A 19,587-nucleotide genomic window follows, 5' to 3' on the forward strand; every position below is an offset into this window, starting at 1 on the left:
CTTAAACGCTAAAAAGGGCGATAGGCGAGAACAAAGATGGACACCGATGCAAAGATATAGTCTGGGGTCCACGGAGCACAAACAGAGAGCTTAGAGCAAGATATGAGTCCCCAAGGGGGCACAGCAGTCCTTCGGCTCATTAACTATTTACACCAGAGACAGACCTCCCTGCTGCTCCGGCCCACCACAAAATCAATTAGCCTTCATTAAGCCCGAGCTCTGGCCCTACAATGTGCTTTCTCCGACTGGGACGGGTTAGCAAGCATAGGGGCCTCCTGTCACCGCAAAAATATCAGACAAGCACAAAAGCAGCACGGCACAGGAAACGGGTCCTTTCAAGTCGTGAATTACACCAATTTCCCTGTGTTTGGTGACCAGGAATATCAATGTCTCTCACTTTTCAACTCCGTGTCTATCTGGTTCCCTCACGTCCATCAAAGTCCCACTCAATCCCCTTCCCCGCTGTAATAATGTAAACTTTTGGTAAGAGAGAGTGCACCCGGGTCCGTGCCTCAGGGGTGTGGGGTTACAGTGTGGAGATTTCCCATTGGCGGAACGTCAACATGGTCGGGGTAATGCGATTAGAGCCGGATCGGGAACGTCGCGAGGGACACATGGGCCTGATCATGGCCCAGTTATACGATAGCGAAGCCGTATTTATCGACCCGGCCCCGGCGCGGTGATTATGGAATTCAGACTCCTTCTTTGCTTATGAAACACACACTTAAGATGGCACCCTTGATAACACAATTGCCCCCAATGCTATCTGTCTAATCGTGGAAGTCCATCAGTTGTGTGCCAACATCAGGGAAGAGAATCTGGATTGAGCCGTGTTTGCTTTTTGTGCCTCGCGTCTGGACGGCCGACTAAACCCGTGGCCTGTAGCCACTTAGTGACTGCATATGTTTATGGAAGGCCCAATGGAGCATTTACAATTCAATTACAAAGATAGGAGGAGCACAAAAACGACTAAGATGTGTCTGGATGACGGCCAGAGGAGAGATAAGCCTAATACACCAATATTGTGTTACCTCGGCATGTTACCATAGGAACCGTTGAGGAGATTCAAAAGACCACAAAGACGATCAATCTTGAGAGAGCAGGAGGAAGAGGGAGAATTAAATGCCCTGGGAATGCTCCCGCGCTCCTCTATCAGAGCAATAACTCTTCTAATGACCTCTACTACTCCTCTCTCTCCTTCGCTACGTCCACATGATGCTTCTCTCCATCAGCGAGTGTCTCCAAACATGAAGGGTAGCAAAAACTTTCCATTACATTATTATCTTTCCGAAGTTGGGACATTTGCTATGGAGAACTTCCCATTTTTCATTGTCAGTGACTTTGAACGAAATGTTGGATGATGATGAATGTTCCCACATCGTCATAATCATGTCATAGCACCTAATGTGACACTATTTCAAATTCATCACAGTATCTCACATTTTATATATCTTCTCAAGTTGCAGCGCTATAGACATGAAACATGGATATACTTGAGGGTAGTCAGTGTCTAAACTGTAGAGTAACACATACTGTATGTACAAACCCCGTTTCCATATGAGTTGGGAAATTGTGTTAGATGTAAATATAAACGGACTACAATGATTTGCAAATAATTTTCAACCCATATTCGGTTGAATATGCTACAAAGACAACATATTTGATGTTCAAACTGATAAACTTTTTTTTTTTTTGCAAATAATCATTAACTTTAGAATTTGATGCCAGCAACACGTGACAAAGAAGTTGGGAAAGGTGGCAATAAATTCTGATAAAGTTGAGGAATGCTCATCAAACACTTATTTGGAACATACCACAGGTGAACAGGCAAAGTGGGAACAGGTGGGTGCCATGATTGGGTATAAAAGTAGATTCCAAGAAATGCTCAGTCATTCACAAACAAGAATGGGGCGAGGGTCACCACTTTGTCAACAAATGCGTGAGCAAATTGTTGAACAGTTTAATAAAAACCTTTCTCAACCAGCTATTGCAAGGAATTTAGGGATTTCACCATCTACGGTCCGTAATATCATCAAAGGGTTCAGAGAATCTGGAGAAATCACTGCACGTAAGCAGCTAAGCCCGTGACCTTCGATCCCTCAGGCTGTACTGCATCCACAAGCGACATCAGTGTGTAAAGGATATCACTACATGGGTTCAGGAACACTTCAGAAACCCACTGTCAGTAACTACAGTTGGTCGCTACATCTGTAAGTGCAAGTTAAAACTCTCCTATGCAAGGCGAAAACCGTTTATCAACAACACCCAGAAACGCCGTCGGCTTCGCTGGGCCTGAGCTCATCTAAGATGGACTGATACAAAGTGGAAAAGTGTTCTGTGGTCTGACAAGTCCACATTTCAAATTGTTTTTGGAAACTGTGGACGTCATGTCCTCTGGACCAAAGAGGAAAAGAACCATCCGGATTGTTATAGGCGCAAAGTTGAAAAGCCAGCATCTGTGATGGTATGGGGGTGTATTAGTGCCCAAGACATGGGTAACTTACACATCTGTGAAAGCGCCATTAATGCTGAAAGGTACATACAGGTTTTGGAGCAACATATGTTGCCATCCAAGCAACGTTATCATGGACGCCCCTGCTTATTTCAGCAAGACAATGCCAAGCCACGTGTTACATCAACGTGGCTTCATAGTAAAAGAGTGCGGGTACTAGACTGGCCTGCCTGTAGTCCAGACCTGTCTCCCATTGAAAATGTGTGGCGCATTATGAAGCCTAAAATACCACAACGGAGACCCCCGGACTGTTGAACAACTTAAGCTGTACATCAAGCAAGAATGGGAAAGAATTCCACCTGAGAAGCTTAAAAAAATGTGTCTCCTCAGTTCCCAAACGTTTGCTGAGTGTTGTTAAAAGGAAAGGCCATGTAACACAGTGGTGAACATGCCCTTTCCCAACTACTTTGGCACGTGTTGCAGCCATGAAATTCTAAGTTAATTATTATTTGCAAAAAAAAAAAAAAAGTTTATGAGTTTGAACATCAAATATCTTGTCTTTGTACTGCATTCAATTGAATATGGGTTGAAAAGGATTTGCAAATCATTGTATTCCGTTTATATTTACATCTAACACAATTTCTCAACTCATATGGAAACGGGGTTTGTAAATCCAAATTGTATTTCTATAGTGTTATCCCTTGAGAAAATATAATAAAACCGCTGGGGGGGTGAAACTGTAGACAGGTTGTTATTGTTGCAGCAGTTTATGTTTGCAAATGAATTCTGGAGAACTTTCTAACTCTATTTTATTTCCCACTGCCTTAACTGCACCCTTTGTGGAGGATGACATCATTTGAATTTTCCCTGCTTGCGCTAAACTAGCGCTAACAAGTTGCAGGACCTATAGAACATGTTCTGTACATTAAGATATACATCAGTGGGCAGCTGGGCCACAACTTCATAAAGAGTCCTTTATTCCAGTCCCCAGTGCTGCACTGGCAAGCTTTGATTACACACCAAATGATGAAATCCACACAGGCTTAAGAGCACGGGGCCGTGCTGGCAGAGCGCAGTGGAAAAGAAAGCTGCGACACTTTAACTTTGTGCGTTCATAAATGTGTACGTACGCATATACTCACCAGTTTGGCTTCTGAGTGCATGGAGGGAATGTGCGCGGAGGAACAGACGCTGCTGTGGGCGGGACCTTGCATACCCATCATGTTGGCAGCCATTGACATTTGTCTCTCCATCTGACAACACAACAACGGCAACAGTTGTAAAAGGCCAAGTGACTCAATGAATCCAGAATATTTAGCCAGAACGAAGACGAAAAAAAAACTCCAGAGGCAGGACGGGTGAGACGAGAGAGCATGAGAGTGTGATTTCACACGACAGGCCGCCCTGCGCACGGCTTTGTGTGATGATAACAGGAGCTGACCCCAAAGAGGAAGCCGGTATGGAGAGTCTTAACACAGGAAGCTGGTGAAACAGAGGTGTGTGTGTGTGTGTGTGTGTAATGCGTGTGTGTGTTTCTGATAGTTGCGTGGCGATTGTCAGTCGCACTCACGCATCAAACTGCGGGCCCCTCTGGTTGCAGAATGTGCTCGGAAATTGCGCGGACATATGCAAACATGAAGAATCCGTCGGATTCGTGCACTCGTGGGAACCACCTGCCAACGAGTGACGCTGGTCAGCGTGGTCGTACGTGTTGAAATCAGCTGATCAGGTGACAGGGGTGAGAGGTCAGTGGCATGATGCGAGTGTACAGCAGCGGTGTCAAACTCAGTTTAGATCGGGGGCCACATGGAGGAAAATCTACGCCCAAGTGGGCCGGACTGGTAAAATCACGGCACGATAACTTAAAAATAAAGACAACTTCAGATTGTTTTCTTTGTTTAAAAATAAAACAAGCACATTCTGAAAATGTACAAATCATAATGTTGTTGTGGGTTTTTTTTTTACACTTACATGTTGCGGTTAATAGTATTCTATCTTTATTTGGCGTTATTTATACTTTCTGAATTAATGATGTGATAATGTTCATCAGCCAACTCATTGGTGCTAATTTTCAATATATCAAGATAAAAAAATAATATCAAAATCAAATTACAGGATGTTATTTATGTAGGGGACGGCGTGGCAAAGTTGGTAGAGTGGCCGTGCCAGTAATCGGAGGGTTGCTGGTTACTGGGGTTCAATCCCCACCTTCTACCATCCTAGTCACGTCCGTTGTGTCCTTGGGCAAGACACTTCACCCCTTGCTCCTGATGGCTGCTGGTTAGCGCCTTGCATGGCAGCTCCCGCCATCAGTGTGTGAATGTGTGTGTGAATGGGTGAATGTGGAAATACTGTCAAAGTGCTTTGAGTACCTTGAAGGTAGAAAAGCACTATACAAGTATAACCCATTTATCATTTAGTTTGCTAATTTTCCTCGACTGGTGCACTAATATCATGTGGTTTATTTTATTTTTTACATATGTAGTAGGGGTGTGGTAAAAATCGATTCGAATTCGAATCGCGATTCTCACGTTGTGCGATTCATAATCGATTCTCATTTTTTAAAATCGATTTTTTTGTTTTGTTTTGTTTTATTATTATTATTATTTTATTTTATTTTTTTATTAATCAATCCAACAAAACAATACATAGCAATACCATAACTATGCAATCCAATTCCAAAACCAAACCCGACCCAGCAACACTCAGAACTGCAATAAACAGAACAATTGAGAGGAGACACAAACACGACACAGAACAAACCAAAAGTAGTGAAACAAAAATGAATATTATCAACAACAGTATCAATATTAGTTACAATTTCAACATAGCAGTGATTAAAAATCCCTCATTGACATTATCATTAGACATTTATAAAAAATGAAAAAAATGAACAATAGTGTCACAGTGGCTTACACTTGCATCGCATCTCATAAGCTTGACAACACACTGTGTCCAATATTTTCATAAAGATAAAATAAGTCATATTTTTGGTTCATTTAATAGTTAAAACAAATTTACATTATTGCAATCAGTTGATAAAACATTGTCCTTTACAATTATAAAAGCTTTTTACAAAAATCTACTACTCTGCTTGCATGTCTGCAGACTGGGGTAGATCCTGCTGAAATCCTATGTATTGAATGAATAGAGAATCGTTTTGAATCGGGGAAAAATCGTTTTTGAATCAAGAATCGTGTTGAATTGAAAAAAAAAAAATAAATCGATTTTGAATCGAATCGTGACCCCAAGAATCGATATCGAATCGAATCGTGGGACACCCAAAGATTCACAGCCCTAATATGTAGCATCATCTACAAAGATATAAAGAATTGCTATTGTGACATCTAGTGGACACATTTAAAACAGCAGTTTCTTTCATTCAAAAATTTGGGCTCATTTTTATACTTACCAAACTCATCCCGCGGGCCGGATAAAACATGAACCGGCCCGCGGGCCATACGTTTGACACCCCTGGTGTACAGGATGAAGGGAGCTTTGTGTGGGAGCATGCATGCATACATGTGCCCATGCAAGCTGCTGCTGCAACTTCACAGCTGCTACACTCTGCTTGGCGGTGTGGCGGACGACCCCCCCATCCCCCGTCTCCAGCCCCCAAAATTCATGATCCCCATCCCCCTTTACCCACAGAGAATTGTGGTCTTGAACCTGACACACAGCCTTAATTGCACTAAGTGTGTTTTGTGTAAAAATATCACCCTAACCTGCAGCCCTTTCCTGAACCGTCAATCTTCCCCCCAAAATGGCTTAGCTCTTAATTTGATAAACATGGGAAAGTTTCTCTTTTTTCCTCGTACCATAAACACGGGCCGTCTTGTGTTACAATGAGGACATGAAATAAATGAACAAAAGTATTGGGACACCTGGATATTTAATCTACAGGAAGTGAGAATGAAAGAAAATATAGGGCCGGTCTCCCCTTCTGCAGCTATAATAACTTCCACTCTTTCTGCAGGATTTGTACTTTCAGTGGGCAGTGTTGGGAAAAATACTTTTAAAAAGTAATTTATAGTTACTCGTTACATTGCCAAAAAAGTAATAGAATTAGTAACAGAATTACTCTTCAATAAATGTAGTAAATGACTAGAGAAAGTAATTATTGCGTTACTTCTAATTTAAAAAAAAAAAACGTAAAATATCTGGAATATGCGATTGAAAGACGTTTCATGAAAGCAGAATGTGTGCCTTTTAAAATACTGTCTGTTGCCAAGTGGTGTGTGACGTCAGCGAGAGAGCCAGACATAGCAGCATTAGCTCAGCTGTGTTTGTTAGCTCTTGCAGAGCGGCATCTCTGTTGAATATTTTCACTTTATTAGGGATGGGTGCTGTTCACATTTGAACTGATACGGTACCAATTTCCGGTACCTGGGTATCAATACCGGTACTGAATACTATCAATTGTCTGTACTTTTGTGTGTGTTAATAAATAGTAATTGTTTTTGATTCAGAAAAATCACATTTTTATTGCAACATTTAACAATGATCTAAATATAGTAACTGCTGTCCACTTGTTCAATTATGTTTTATTATCATCATATTATTATTTGCAATCATGACATTAAGTTGTAATTACAGCTGAAAGTCCAAGCGGGTAGATGGCAGTAGTGTAGAGTTTATGATGCGTTTTATTTTTTTATTTTTTTATTGCTCCTTAGAAAATGTTAATACTGTCTATTACCATTATTGCTATGTTGTCTATTACCATTGTTGGCATTTTGTCTATTACCAATGTTGGTATATTCATTATTCATACATTGTTGATACAAATTATTGTTACAGTGTAATAATTATTGTTACCTGTGGTGATGCCACTATAATACAACATCTGTATTATAATCCTTGAACAAAGTAACAGTGAAACTCATGTGAATAATCACTGGGGGTGGGATTAAATAAGTTATCAGGCAAAACTGGACAATCATGCATTACATACTATACATTACCTTTTGCACCATATTAATTTATATTATTATGTGTTGTCAACTTTGTACTTTTTATGTCATTCCTGAAATAAATAAATAATGAATGAATGAATGAATGAAGTATTGTACTTATTATGCACCAGCTATTTGATTGTAGTTTTCATTAGCAGATTTGGAGGTGATGAAATTGCCATGTAAAATCGCTAATGCCAATCAGTAGCATGTACATTTTAAAGCCAATGTACAGTATATTAGCACCTAGCTAGTGCATTTTTGGAAAAGTGGAACCTGACCTGAGAGCGTTTTTGGAGTCAATCTCTTTGTTGGCATTGAAAATTGCAACATTACATAGAAGTAGTTTGGCTGAGTCCGCTGTCAGTGCTGCTGGAGTGATCGCCAAGTGCTGAAGTGCAAAGTAATGCGCAATGCAGGCAATGTAACATGGACCCGTTGGATTTTACAAAGAGACCGGCGGAATTCGGTAAAAGCACCGGAATCGGTACCCTTCCCTCGACTGGATTGTGTTACCTTTGGTTAATAAAGACATTGAATGTTCTTACATGACTGTCTTATCTTCTTGTCAACAAACTGGGTATTGCAGGAATGCAAGCTTGTCACTTCAATCATTAATTTGTTGTTCATTATTTACACATAGTAGTAGTAGCGTGTGTATGAGTGCCTGTACTTACATACTGTGTGTTGTTTGCTGTGTGACGTTGCCTCCTATTTGATATCAAGTTTATTTTAGTGTGGTACTGGTTGTTGATTTCACCAGTAAAAATATATTTCCTGCATTGAACTTGCCATGCTTTTGACGCTGTCATGTTTACATAAAACCACGCCAAAAATAGCGCGCCACGTTACATCAAACATATCGGTAATGGCTTTGTAACATACATAAAGTACAAACCCTGTTTCCATATGAGTTGGGAAATTGTGTTGGATGTAAATATAAATGGAATACAATGATTTGCAAATCCTTTTCAACCCATATTCAATTGAATGCACTACAAAGATATTTGATGTTCAAACTCATAAACTTTTTTTTTTTTTTGCAAATAATAATTAACTTAGAATTTCATGGCTGCAACACGTGCCAAAGTAGTTGGGAAAAGGCATGCTCACCACTGTGTTACATGGCCTTTCCTTTTAACAACACTCAGTAAACGTTTGGGAACTGAGGAGACACATTTTTTAAGCTTCTCAGGTGGAATTCTTTCCCATTCTTGCTTGATGTACAGCTTAAGTTGTTCAACAGTCCGGGGGTCTCCGTTGTGGTATTTTAGGCTTCATAATGCGCCACACATTTTCAATGGGAGACAGGTCTGGACTACAGGCAGGCCAGTCTAGTACCCGCACTCTTTTACTATGAAGCCACGTTGATGTAACACATGGCTTGGCCTTGTCTTGCTGAAATAAGCAGGGGCGTCCATGGTAACGTTGCTTGGATGGCAACATATGTTGCTCCAATACCTGTATGTACCTTTCAGCATCAATGGCGCCTTCACAGATGTGTAAGTTACCCATTTCTTGGGCACTAATACACCCCCACACCATCACACATGCTGGCTTTTCAACTTTGCGCCTATAACAATCCGGATGGTTCTTTTCTTCTTTGGTCCGGAGGACACGACGTCCACAGTTTCCAAAAACAATTTGAAATTTGGACTCGTCAGACCACAGAACACTTTTCCACTTTGTATCAGTCCATCTTAGATGAGCTCAGGCCCAGCAAAGCCGACGGCGTTTCTGGGTGCTGTTGATAAACGGTTTTCGCCTTGCATAGGAGAGTTTTAACTTGCACTTACAGATGTAGCGACCAACTGTAGTTACTGACAGTGGGTTTCTGAAGTGTTCCTGAGCCCATGTGGTGATATCCTTTACACACTGATGTCGCTTGTTGATGCAGTACAGCCTGAGGGATCGAAGGTCACGGGCTTAGCTGCTTACGTGCAGTGATTTCTCCAGATTCTCTGAACCCTTTGATGATATTACGGACCGTAGATGGTGAAATCCCTAAATTCCTTGCAATAGCTGGTTGAGAAAGGTTTTTCTTAAACTGTTCAACAATTTGCTCACGCATTTGTTGACAAAGTGGTGACCCTCGCCCCATCCTTGTTTGTGAATGACTGAGCATTTCATGGAATCTACTTTTATACCCAATCATGGCACCCACCTGTTCCCAATTTGCCTGTTCACCTGTGGGATGTTCCAAATAAGTGTTTGATGAGCATTCCTCAACTTTATCAGTATTTATTGCCACCTTTCCCAAATTCTTTGTCACGTGTTGCTGGCATCAAATTCTAAAGTTAATGATTATTTGCACAAAAAAAAAATGTTTATCAGTTTCAACATCAAATATGTTGTTTTTATAGCATATTCAACTGAATATGGGTTGAAAAGGAATCGCAAATCATTGTATTCCCTTTATATTTACATCTAACACAATTTCCCAACTCATATGGAAACGGGGTTTGTAAATACTTAGATAGTAGTTGCTAGATATAAGTAATGCTTCTTCTTCTGTCGTGTGTCGTCCAGGTCAATCAGACCTTGCTCGCCATTCGGTGGTCGGTGTTTGGGGCAACTAGTGGACTATGTTCTCTACTGGGTCCCCACACAATCACCAAAAATGATTCCCGGGCGCGGCACTGCTGCTGCCCACTGCTCCCCTCACCTCCAAGGGGTTGAACAAGGGGATGGGTCAAATGCAGAGGACAAATTTCACCACACCTAGTGTGTGTGTGATAATCATTGGTACTATAACTTTAACTTTAACACTCGCAGAAGGCACTATCCGCAAGTCCCCACCTCTTCATCGCTGCTCCGTAGTAATGCTGTTACTATATAATGCCGTTATTCCCGAACACTGCTAGTGGGTTTAGGTTATGACTCCTGAGGTTTTTCCACACCAAACCCATTCAAGCATGTATTTTAGAACCTTATTTTGTGCACTTTTGGAACAGAAAATAGCTTTCCACCACAAAACAAGGCAGATCCAAGAGCACTAACTCACTTAATAATGATGATTATGACCCAAGACTTCTGTCCATGTACAGTAGTGAATTATTAGACATCTCCAGAGGAGTCTTATCAGGTTTGTTATCATTCCCTCCTTCTTAATGTACAATCTTTTTGGCTTGATTTCAATAAAATCTATATCCCTCACCCAGATATAGATCACCTCTTTTCTACAGGAACCGACTTCCTCAATAGGCTGCGCTAAGTCATTTTAACGGTGACAAAGAGAACGCCTCGGCGCAACTCTGTGCAGTTAACAGGCAGTGTAGGAGGCGTCAACGCATCATGTGTGTGTCTGAATGCGAATTTAAAGAAAAAAAAAATACTGCGTATATGTGTCCGTGAGTGTGTGCTTTGTGCTCCATTGTGTACTCACGGGCATCAATACAGCAGAGGAGCCAGGCATGGTGGGGTCTGGCAGTGTTCCAGGCATGGAGGCTGGCAGAGGCTGTCTCTGTCTGTTTCGTAGGTGCAACAGTGAGGACAGAGAGCCAGGGACAGGCCTATGAGGACACACAAAGTAATTGTCCAGGAATTCAATGAATAAATACATTGTAACATCATGAAGACTGAGATTTAGTAGAAGTCTGCAGCAAAAGAAATACATAGTGATTATTATTGGAAAATATACTAAATAAATGCATATACTTTTTTGTTAATGAATGCTATGAAAATAATATGCCGCAACTTGCGAACCACTCTTTTATGACTCCATGGCAATATGTTGCGTTTTCCACATGTTTGTGGAGTGAGATGCAGCAGAACTTGCTAGGTTTTTTTTGTGTGGAATCTGTTACCGAGAGGTTATTCTAATAGAAAACATATCATTTTCTACTCACTTCCCATGAGAAGGGTAAAACCTTGGATTTATATCATAATAAATTATGTCAATTCTTAAATACAGTATATTGACTTCTTGAGAAGAGGTGGGCTCCGAAACCCGGTTCCATAACTGATTTACACGGTAGTAACTGGAGCGAAAAAAGAACGAGGCATCGGTGTCTTAGTTCGGAGTTAAATGAATGCTGACTCAGCCACTAGCAACAAGTGCTCGGTGGTGATACTGTGCAAGTAACATTCTTGTAAGTAGTCTGATGCTCGTTTTAAACTTTATCGTGCAATAAAGTGCAATGATTTGGTGCATTTGCAAACAGCTGAAATGATGTACAAAACAAACTATAGAACCTGCTACCCAAGGATGTACAACAATTTTTCTCAACAAAAGATGAGAAATATAACCTCAGGGAAAATGTATCTTAAAACATTTGTATGCACGTACAATACTTAAAACCTTTAGTACAGGGGTTCCCAAAGTGTGGCCTGGCGGCCCATTGCGACCCACAGCAAATGTTTTATCGGCCCACCACACATTTAAAAATACTATGACAAAATAACACATAAAAGTGGAATAAAATGGCAAGTATGTGTAAATTAACGAGAAAAACACGTAAAAGTTGACGCTAAGAACTAGGGATGCAGAAGGTGTTTTTTAAAAAGCATATTTAACTGTAGTTTACACACACTTTTCTTTGCCGCTGGCTTGATGGCAGCTTCTTAAGCAGCAAGCATAGGCCTTTTAAAACACCGTCATAGGGATACTGGCATTTCAGGTGGCTGATAAGGTTTGATGTGTTGATGTGTGATGTCCTATCCCCCCCTTCGTAGAATGTTTACAAAAAGCATACAACATGTATTCCTTTGAAACGGTAAAAAAGTCATAAACCGTCAACGCCATATTTGTTTACAACGAGCTCAGGGGAAGTTTACAACACGAGTAAGAGAAAATAAAGACTTAATTTGCTCACTTATAGCACAGTACGCGTTATCTCACCTAATTATTTATTTATTTCGTTTTTTTTTTTTATCAGTTATCAAAGCTGTTTTTAAATGTAAACAGATGTATTTATTTAAAGAGATTTATTGAATTGTCTCGATTAATGTAACATGTTATTTTCGGGTCTAGCATTAAAAGCCCCGTACAGTTGGTACAAAATGCGGCTGCTAGACTTTTGACAAGAACAAGAAAGTTTGATCATATTACGCCTATACTGGCTCACCTGCACTGGCTTCTTGTGCACTTAAGATGTGACTTTAAGGTTTTACTACTTATGTATAAAATACTACACGGTCTAGCTCCATCCTATCTTGCTGATTGTATTGTACCATATGTCTCGGCCAGAAATCAAAGAACTCCGGCTTATTAGTGATTCCCAGAGCTCCAAAAAAGTCTGCTGGCTTTAGAGCGTTTTCTATTCGGGCTCCGGTACTCTGGAATGCCCTCCGGGCGGTTACAGTTAAAGATGCTACCTCAGTAGAAGCATTTAAGTCCCATCATAAAACTCATTTGTATACTCTAGCCTTTAAAGGCCTACTGAAACCAACTACTACCGACCACGCAGTCTGATAGTTTATATATCCATGATGAAATCTTAACATTGCAACACATGCCAATACGGCCGGGTTAGTTTACTAAAGTGCAATTTTAAATTTTGCGCGAAATATCCTGCTGAAAACGTCTCGGTATGATGACGTCAGCGCGTGACGTAGCGGGTTGTAGAGAATATTTTGGGACAGCATGGTGACCAGCTATTAAGTCGTCTGTTTTCATCGCAAAATTCCACAGTATTCTGGACATCTGTGTTGGTGAATCTTTTGCAATTTGTTCAATGAACAATGGAGACAGCAAAGAAGAAAGCTGTAGGTGGGAAGCGGTGTATTGCGGCCGACTTCAGCAACACAAACATGGCCGGTGTTTCATTGTTTACATTCCCGAAAGATGACAGTCAAGCTTTACCATTGGCCTGTGGAGAACTGGGACAACAGAGACTCTTACCAGGAGGACTTTGAGTTGGATACGCAGACGCGGTACCGTGAGTACGCATGCAGCTGCGGCTTCCAAACATTTGATCGCTTGCCCGTACGTGCGTGCCGCTATGTGCATGTCACGTACGTAACTTTGGGGACTTTGGGGAAATATATGTGCTGTATGAACTTTCGGGAGGTGAACGGTACTTTGGGCTGTGGGATTGAGTGTGTTGTGCAGGTGTTTGAGTTGTATTGGCGGGTTATATGGACGGGAGACGGGAGGTGTTTGTTATGCGGGATTAATTTGTGGCATATTAAATATAAGCCTGGTTGTGTTGTGGCTAATAGAGTATATATATGTATTGTGTTAATTTACTGTTTTAGTCATTCCCAGCTGAATATCAGGTCCCACCCGCCTCTCACAGCATCTTCCCTATCTGAATCGCTCCCACTGCCCTCTAGTCCTTCACTCTCACTTTCCTCATCCACAAATCTTTCATCCTCGCTCAAATTAATGGGGAAATCTTCGCTTTCTCGGTCCGAATCGCTCTCGCTGCTGGTGGCCATGATTGTGAACAATGTGCAGATGTGAGGAGCTCCACAACCTGTGACGTCACGCTACTCGTCTGCTACTTCCGGTACAGGCAAGGCTTTTTTATCAGCGACCAAAAGTTGCGAACTTTATCGTCAATGTTCTCTACTAAATCCTTTCAGCAAAAATATGGCAATATCGCGAAATGATCAAGTATGACACATAGAATGGACCTGCTATCCCCGTTTAAATAAGAAAATCGCATTTCAGTAGGCCTTTAAATAGACCCTTTTTAGACCAGTTGATCTGCTGTCTCTCTTTTCTTTTCTGCTCTGCCCCCCTCTCCTGCGTGGAGAAGTTATCAGGTGACCACCGATCAGCTTCCACGGATGACGCGCTAGCTGTTCAAAGTCGGGACCCAGAATAGACCACTTCTCTTTGCATCAGTTGGTGACGTCTCTGCGCTGCTGATTTAAGATGATCCCCTGCTAGTCTCCCAATGGACTGGACAGGGTGCACCACTCCTTAAGCATCAGTCGACGACGTCTCGGCACCCCTCCATGCATGATGTGGGATCTGAGCCGTTGTGGCTTGTACAGCCCTTTGAGACATTTGTGATTAAGGGCTACGTAAGTCAACTTTGATTGATTGATTGATTGATATTGGTGTGAAGTCATAATTCCTCATATCGGCATGATAATTATACTGTATGTCAAATATTTATCATGCACCCCAACTAATGACACAAAGTTGCCTTTCAGGCTATTTTTTCTTTAAAAAAAATATTGTATTGTCTTTTAAAATAAAATATATCAATTGATTTTTCAGTGTGCGGCCCTCGTAGGAAAAAGTCTGGACACCCCTGCCTTAGTATATCAGTATGTGGAATTAAATCATGGAATGGATTAAGCAAAGAAGTCAAACAAAGTACTAATTATTTTCCAGTTGAAGAAACTGTTTAAACTCGAAAGTGTTTACAAAGTATAAAGAGGAAGAATCCTGATAAACATCTCGAACCTTATCAAAAAATGAGATAATGTTACATTAAAATTATTTATTTTTTAATTTAAATTGTGTTACAAATTGAGAACAGGAAGTGAACAAACGTGTTAGTAATTGCAATTAATTGCTTTCTTCCTACTCTTTTTCGGACATGTTATAAAGAGAAAATGAGAATATGTGAAATATGTGAAGTATCATATTGTAACTGCTTTTTCGAAATAAACAAACAACGGCAACAACGACTTAACAGGGCAACAGCAGCCCTCATAACACCGTTAGCACCGCAGTGCTAACACAGCACTGCGGCGCTAACACAGCACTTTACTCATCAAGCATCAATGACGGTCACGGCGAGTGAGGCTGCATTCAAGTACCGTATTTTTCGGACTATAAGTCGCAGTTTTTTTCATAGTTTGGCCGGGCTCCAGTGCAATTTATATATGTTTTTTTCCTTCTTTATTATGCATTTTCGGCGGGTGCGACTTATACTCCGGTGCGACTTATACTCCGCAAAATACGGTACACTCAGAATTTTGAGCATCAAACATTACAACTCAAGTTGTTTGCACATTCTCTATGATCTGTATTGCAGCAAGAATTGTTCAATAGTTATTTAATCTATATCACCGAAGTATTTAAATGAATAGTCTGTTCAACGTGAATGTCGTAAAATTTCATTAAAATTTAAACGTTTTTATTTTTTACACAAATTTGGATGTTTTCGATATTTTTTTGAGCACTGTTTTTAAAGTACTGATTTGATACTAGAATCGGTTAAAATGTAAAAGACACCCATATCTAATCAGGAGTTCTAAAAGTGGAAACTCTATGAAGACAGCTGCATGTGAAATGAGTGGGATGTGGTGCTTGATGGCTTCAGTGACCTTTTTAACAGACTGCATGTCGAAAAGTGAAGCTGCCAAAGAGGTATTGATTGTGACATTCCTCAAGACTAAAGACCACGCCACGCCACGTTACAGCACACAATCTATAACCCAGTAAGGAGTTATCTATTACTAAGAGCAGAGGAACAATCCCCCACAAAGTTTTAAAAGAGTGTGGAATGTGTCACAAGCCGATGAATAAAGTTGTTAAAAAGTGTGGTTATACATGTGGTTATATATACCACCACACGGTAGTATATGTCTATCCAGGAGTAATTGCTCTATTTTATCTTTCCAATACAAACTTTTCTCAAGTGACTTTCTGTTTGGGACGTCAGAATGGATAAACCATGTTGCAAAAGTTGAAGTATCAAGCCTGGTTATGGATGTGCTTAAACACCCACACACGATGCAGAATGACAGATATAATGATGATAATGGAGTGATAGCATTTATCATAAATGTGTGATAAACAGGGAGGTCTCTCTCCGACAACACACTGCAACAGAGGAGTTTTTAAGCGAGTTCCCCAGCAATGCAATGTGTTCCAGTCACATTCGCTGGCTCAGGTTTTGCAGCCGTACAAACATCCTGACTACTTAATCTATGCACGTTGACGTCATTTATACAGCCACCAAATCACCTGCTTGTGAGAGTAAAGATTCCCAGCTGCAGGGGTGCCGTTACGCACTGAATTAACTCCATCCAGTGCTCCGGCCTAAAAAAGCACCAGCTTTCACCACATGATTCTTTAATGACCCGCATTTGGGTAATCAATAATTCGCCAATCATCAGTGCTGTCAGGATGAATGATGGCTGCCAGGCGTCAATATCCTTGGCCATTTAGGAAATAGGGCAAGTATTTAGGTTAGCTGTGTTCAGCAGGTTAATATCGTCAATTGACCACATCATAGCCTGGATTACGGTATTGGTGAGTCGTGTGTGAGAGTGATGGCTGTATTGGGGGTGGGGGGGGCAGCAGGGAAAATGGCCCCACACCTGAATAAATACCTGTATTTTTCCAAACCTAAATATGTGCATTTACCTTCCAGACATTTTGGATTGCTCCGTACACACAGAACCATTACCATCCGTGACTGTGTGTCATTTCAGTCTAACATAACAATTTATCACAATCACACTCATTTAGCGCTGCATATGACACCTGAGCAGCGCTGCGTATATCCAAACATTTCCACATGGGGAAAAGTCATGAAAATACAATGAGGTACGCAGTGTGGTGGTAGAATACAAGTTTCCCCTTTTGCCAGCCACCCTGAACTTAAAATAACAAGGCAGTGGCAGGAACAAACTTTGTGGTCGATTTGTTGTAAATCCATCCATCAATCCATTTTCTACCGCTTGTCCATTTTGGGGTCGCGGGTGGTGCTGGAGCCTATCTCAGCTGCATTCGGGCGGAAGGCGGGGTACTCCCTGGACAAGTCGCCACCTCATCGCAGGGCCAACAAATGCTGAAGTGCAATGTCTAATGTGTGTTTGTTGATGTGCAGAAATGTGTTCTTTTTATTGATTACTTGATTCTATGATTTTGGTTCTAGTTGGTCCGCAGTTCCACAACCAGGACGAAAACTACACTGCCAGAGCTCGGTCCGCATTGTAAGTTAAACCCTTTTCCAGTGAGCTTTGTCACCACTTCTGTTCGTAACTTTTGAGGACAGAATTCTAGGCGCAGTCAGGGTGTTGAGGGGATCCGGTTTGGTGGCTCAGTTCGAGTGTGAAGCGACGGGGATGAGAATCAGCACCTCCAAAACCGAGTCCGTGGTTCTCGCCCGGAAAAAGATGGAGTGTCATCTCTGGGTTGGGGAGGAGACCTTGCCCCAAGTGGAGAAGTTCAAGTACCTTGGAGTCTTGTTCGTGAGTAAGGGAGGAGTGGATCGTGAGATCGACAGGCAGATCAGTGCAAAATCTGCAGTGATGCGGACCCTGCATCGATTCATCGTGGTGAAGAAGGAGCTGAGCCGGAAGGCAAAGCTCTCAATTTACCGGTCGATCTAAGTCCCCATCCTGACCTATGGTCATGAGCTTTGGGTTATGACCGAAAGGACAAGATCACGGGTACAAGCGGCTGAAATGAGTTTCCTCCGCCGGTGGGCGGGGCTCTCCCTTAGAGATAGGGTGAGGAGCTCTGTCCTCCGAGAGGAGCTCAGAGTACAGCCGCTGATTCTCCACATCGAGGGGAGCCAGATGAAGTGGTTTGGGCATCTGGTCAGAATGCCCCCCGAATGCCTCCCTGGGGAGGTGTTTTGGGCACGTCCGACCGGTAGGAGGCCACGGGGAAGGCCCAGGACACGTTGGGAAGTCTATGTCTCCCAGCTGGCCTGGGAACGCCTCAGGATCTCCCGGGGAGGAGCTGGACGGAGTAGATGGGGAGAGGGAAGTCTGGGCTTCCCTGCTTAGGCTGCTTCCCCCGCAACCCAACCTTGGATAAGCGGAAGAGGATGGATGGATGGATGGATTTTGGTTCTATATTGAAAACCTTAATGTTATATAAAAACAGTATGGACTTTATTTACACTACAGCCTAAAAATGTCCGGAATGGCACATCATGTACAGAAAATAGGCAGGGAAAGTGAAAAAGTTAGCATTGCTTTATAGGAAACGTGTAAGAAACTAATGCAAAAAGCATTGAAATAGCAGCAAAAGGTTACAATTAGGGATGTCTGATAATATCGGCCAACCGATATTATCGGCTGATAAATGCTTTAAAATCTAATATCGGAAATTATCGGTATCGGTTTAGAAATTATCGGTATCGGTTTCAAAAAGTAAAATTTATGACTTTTTAAAACACAGCTGAGTACACGGACGTAGGGAGGAGTACAAAGCACCAGTAAACCTTAAAGGCACTGCCTTTGCGTGCCGGCCCAGTCACATAATATCTACGGCTTTTCACACACACAAGTGAATGCAAATCATACTTGGTCAACAGCCATACAGGTCACACTGAGGGTGGCCGTATAAACAACTTTAACACTGTTACAAATATGCGTCACACTGTGAACCCACACCAAACAAGAATGACAAACACATTTCGGGAGAACATCCGCACCGTAACACAACATAAACACAACAGAACAAATACCCAGAACCCCCTGCAGCACTACCTCTTCCGGGACGCTACAATATACACCCCCCGCTACCCCTACCCCCCCACCTCAACCCCGTCCCCCCCAACCCCGCCCACCTCAACCTCCTCATGCTCTCTCAGGGAGAGCATGTCCCAAATTCCAAGCTGCTGTTTTGAGGCAAGTTAAAAAAAATAATGCACTTTGTGACTTCAATAATAAATATGTCATGTTGGCATTTTTTTCCATAACTCGAGTTGATTTATTTTGGAAAACCTTGTTACATTCTTTAATGCATCCAGCGGGGTATCACAACAAAATTAGGCATTATAATGTGTTAATTCCATGAATGTATATATCGGTATGGGTTGATATCGGAATCGGTAATTAAGAGTTGGACAATATCGGAATATCGGATATCGGCAAAAAAGCCATTATCGGACATCTCTAGTTACAATACATAACATAACATAACAATACAGCCGTCCCTCCTCTATCGCTGTTAATTGATTTAAGGGTGCGAAATAGGAATAATTGATTATAAATCAAATATTTTCCTAGCTAGAGAATAAAAAAACCTTCTAAATATGGTTTTCGTGAGAGCCCTCTAGAAATGAAATAACACCCACATAAAGGTGGGACTGAATTGTACCTGAAGCTGAGCCACCCAGCCAACCAGTGGCCACGATATTGAACAGCACGCTCTGATTGGTTAGGTCTCATCTAGTAGCCAATAATACTGTAGTAGAGATATTGTTAGATCATTTAACTATTTTTACTCTTGAAAATGCTTAACTTAGGCCCAACATAAATAAATGTGATGAGCTCCCGTGGTAGGGTTTCTTCACCTGGCTTCTCTGT

General features: G+C 41.6%; 1 protein-coding gene across 3 annotated transcripts in view; it reads right to left on the reverse strand.

Moving 5' to 3' along the window:
• Positions 1-19,587, reverse strand: part of creb5b (cAMP responsive element binding protein 5b) — a 182,793-nt gene that overhangs the window by 81,538 nt on the left and 81,668 nt on the right. For all 3 annotated transcript variants that reach the window (XM_072913011.1, XM_061953645.1, XM_061953638.1), the window contains exons 6-7: positions 10,793-10,919; positions 3,595-3,705 (exon numbers count right to left, since the gene is read on the reverse strand). In XM_072913011.1, the coding sequence (XP_072769112.1) occupies positions 3,595-3,705; positions 10,793-10,919 (238 nt within the window). The remainder of the gene's footprint in view (positions 1-3,594; positions 3,706-10,792; positions 10,920-19,587) is intronic.

The sequence above is a fragment of the Nerophis lumbriciformis genome, linkage group LG04 (genome assembly GCF_033978685.3).
Source record: "Nerophis lumbriciformis linkage group LG04, RoL_Nlum_v2.1, whole genome shotgun sequence".
In the NCBI taxonomy this organism is placed as follows: Eukaryota; Metazoa; Chordata; class Actinopteri; order Syngnathiformes; family Syngnathidae; genus Nerophis; species Nerophis lumbriciformis.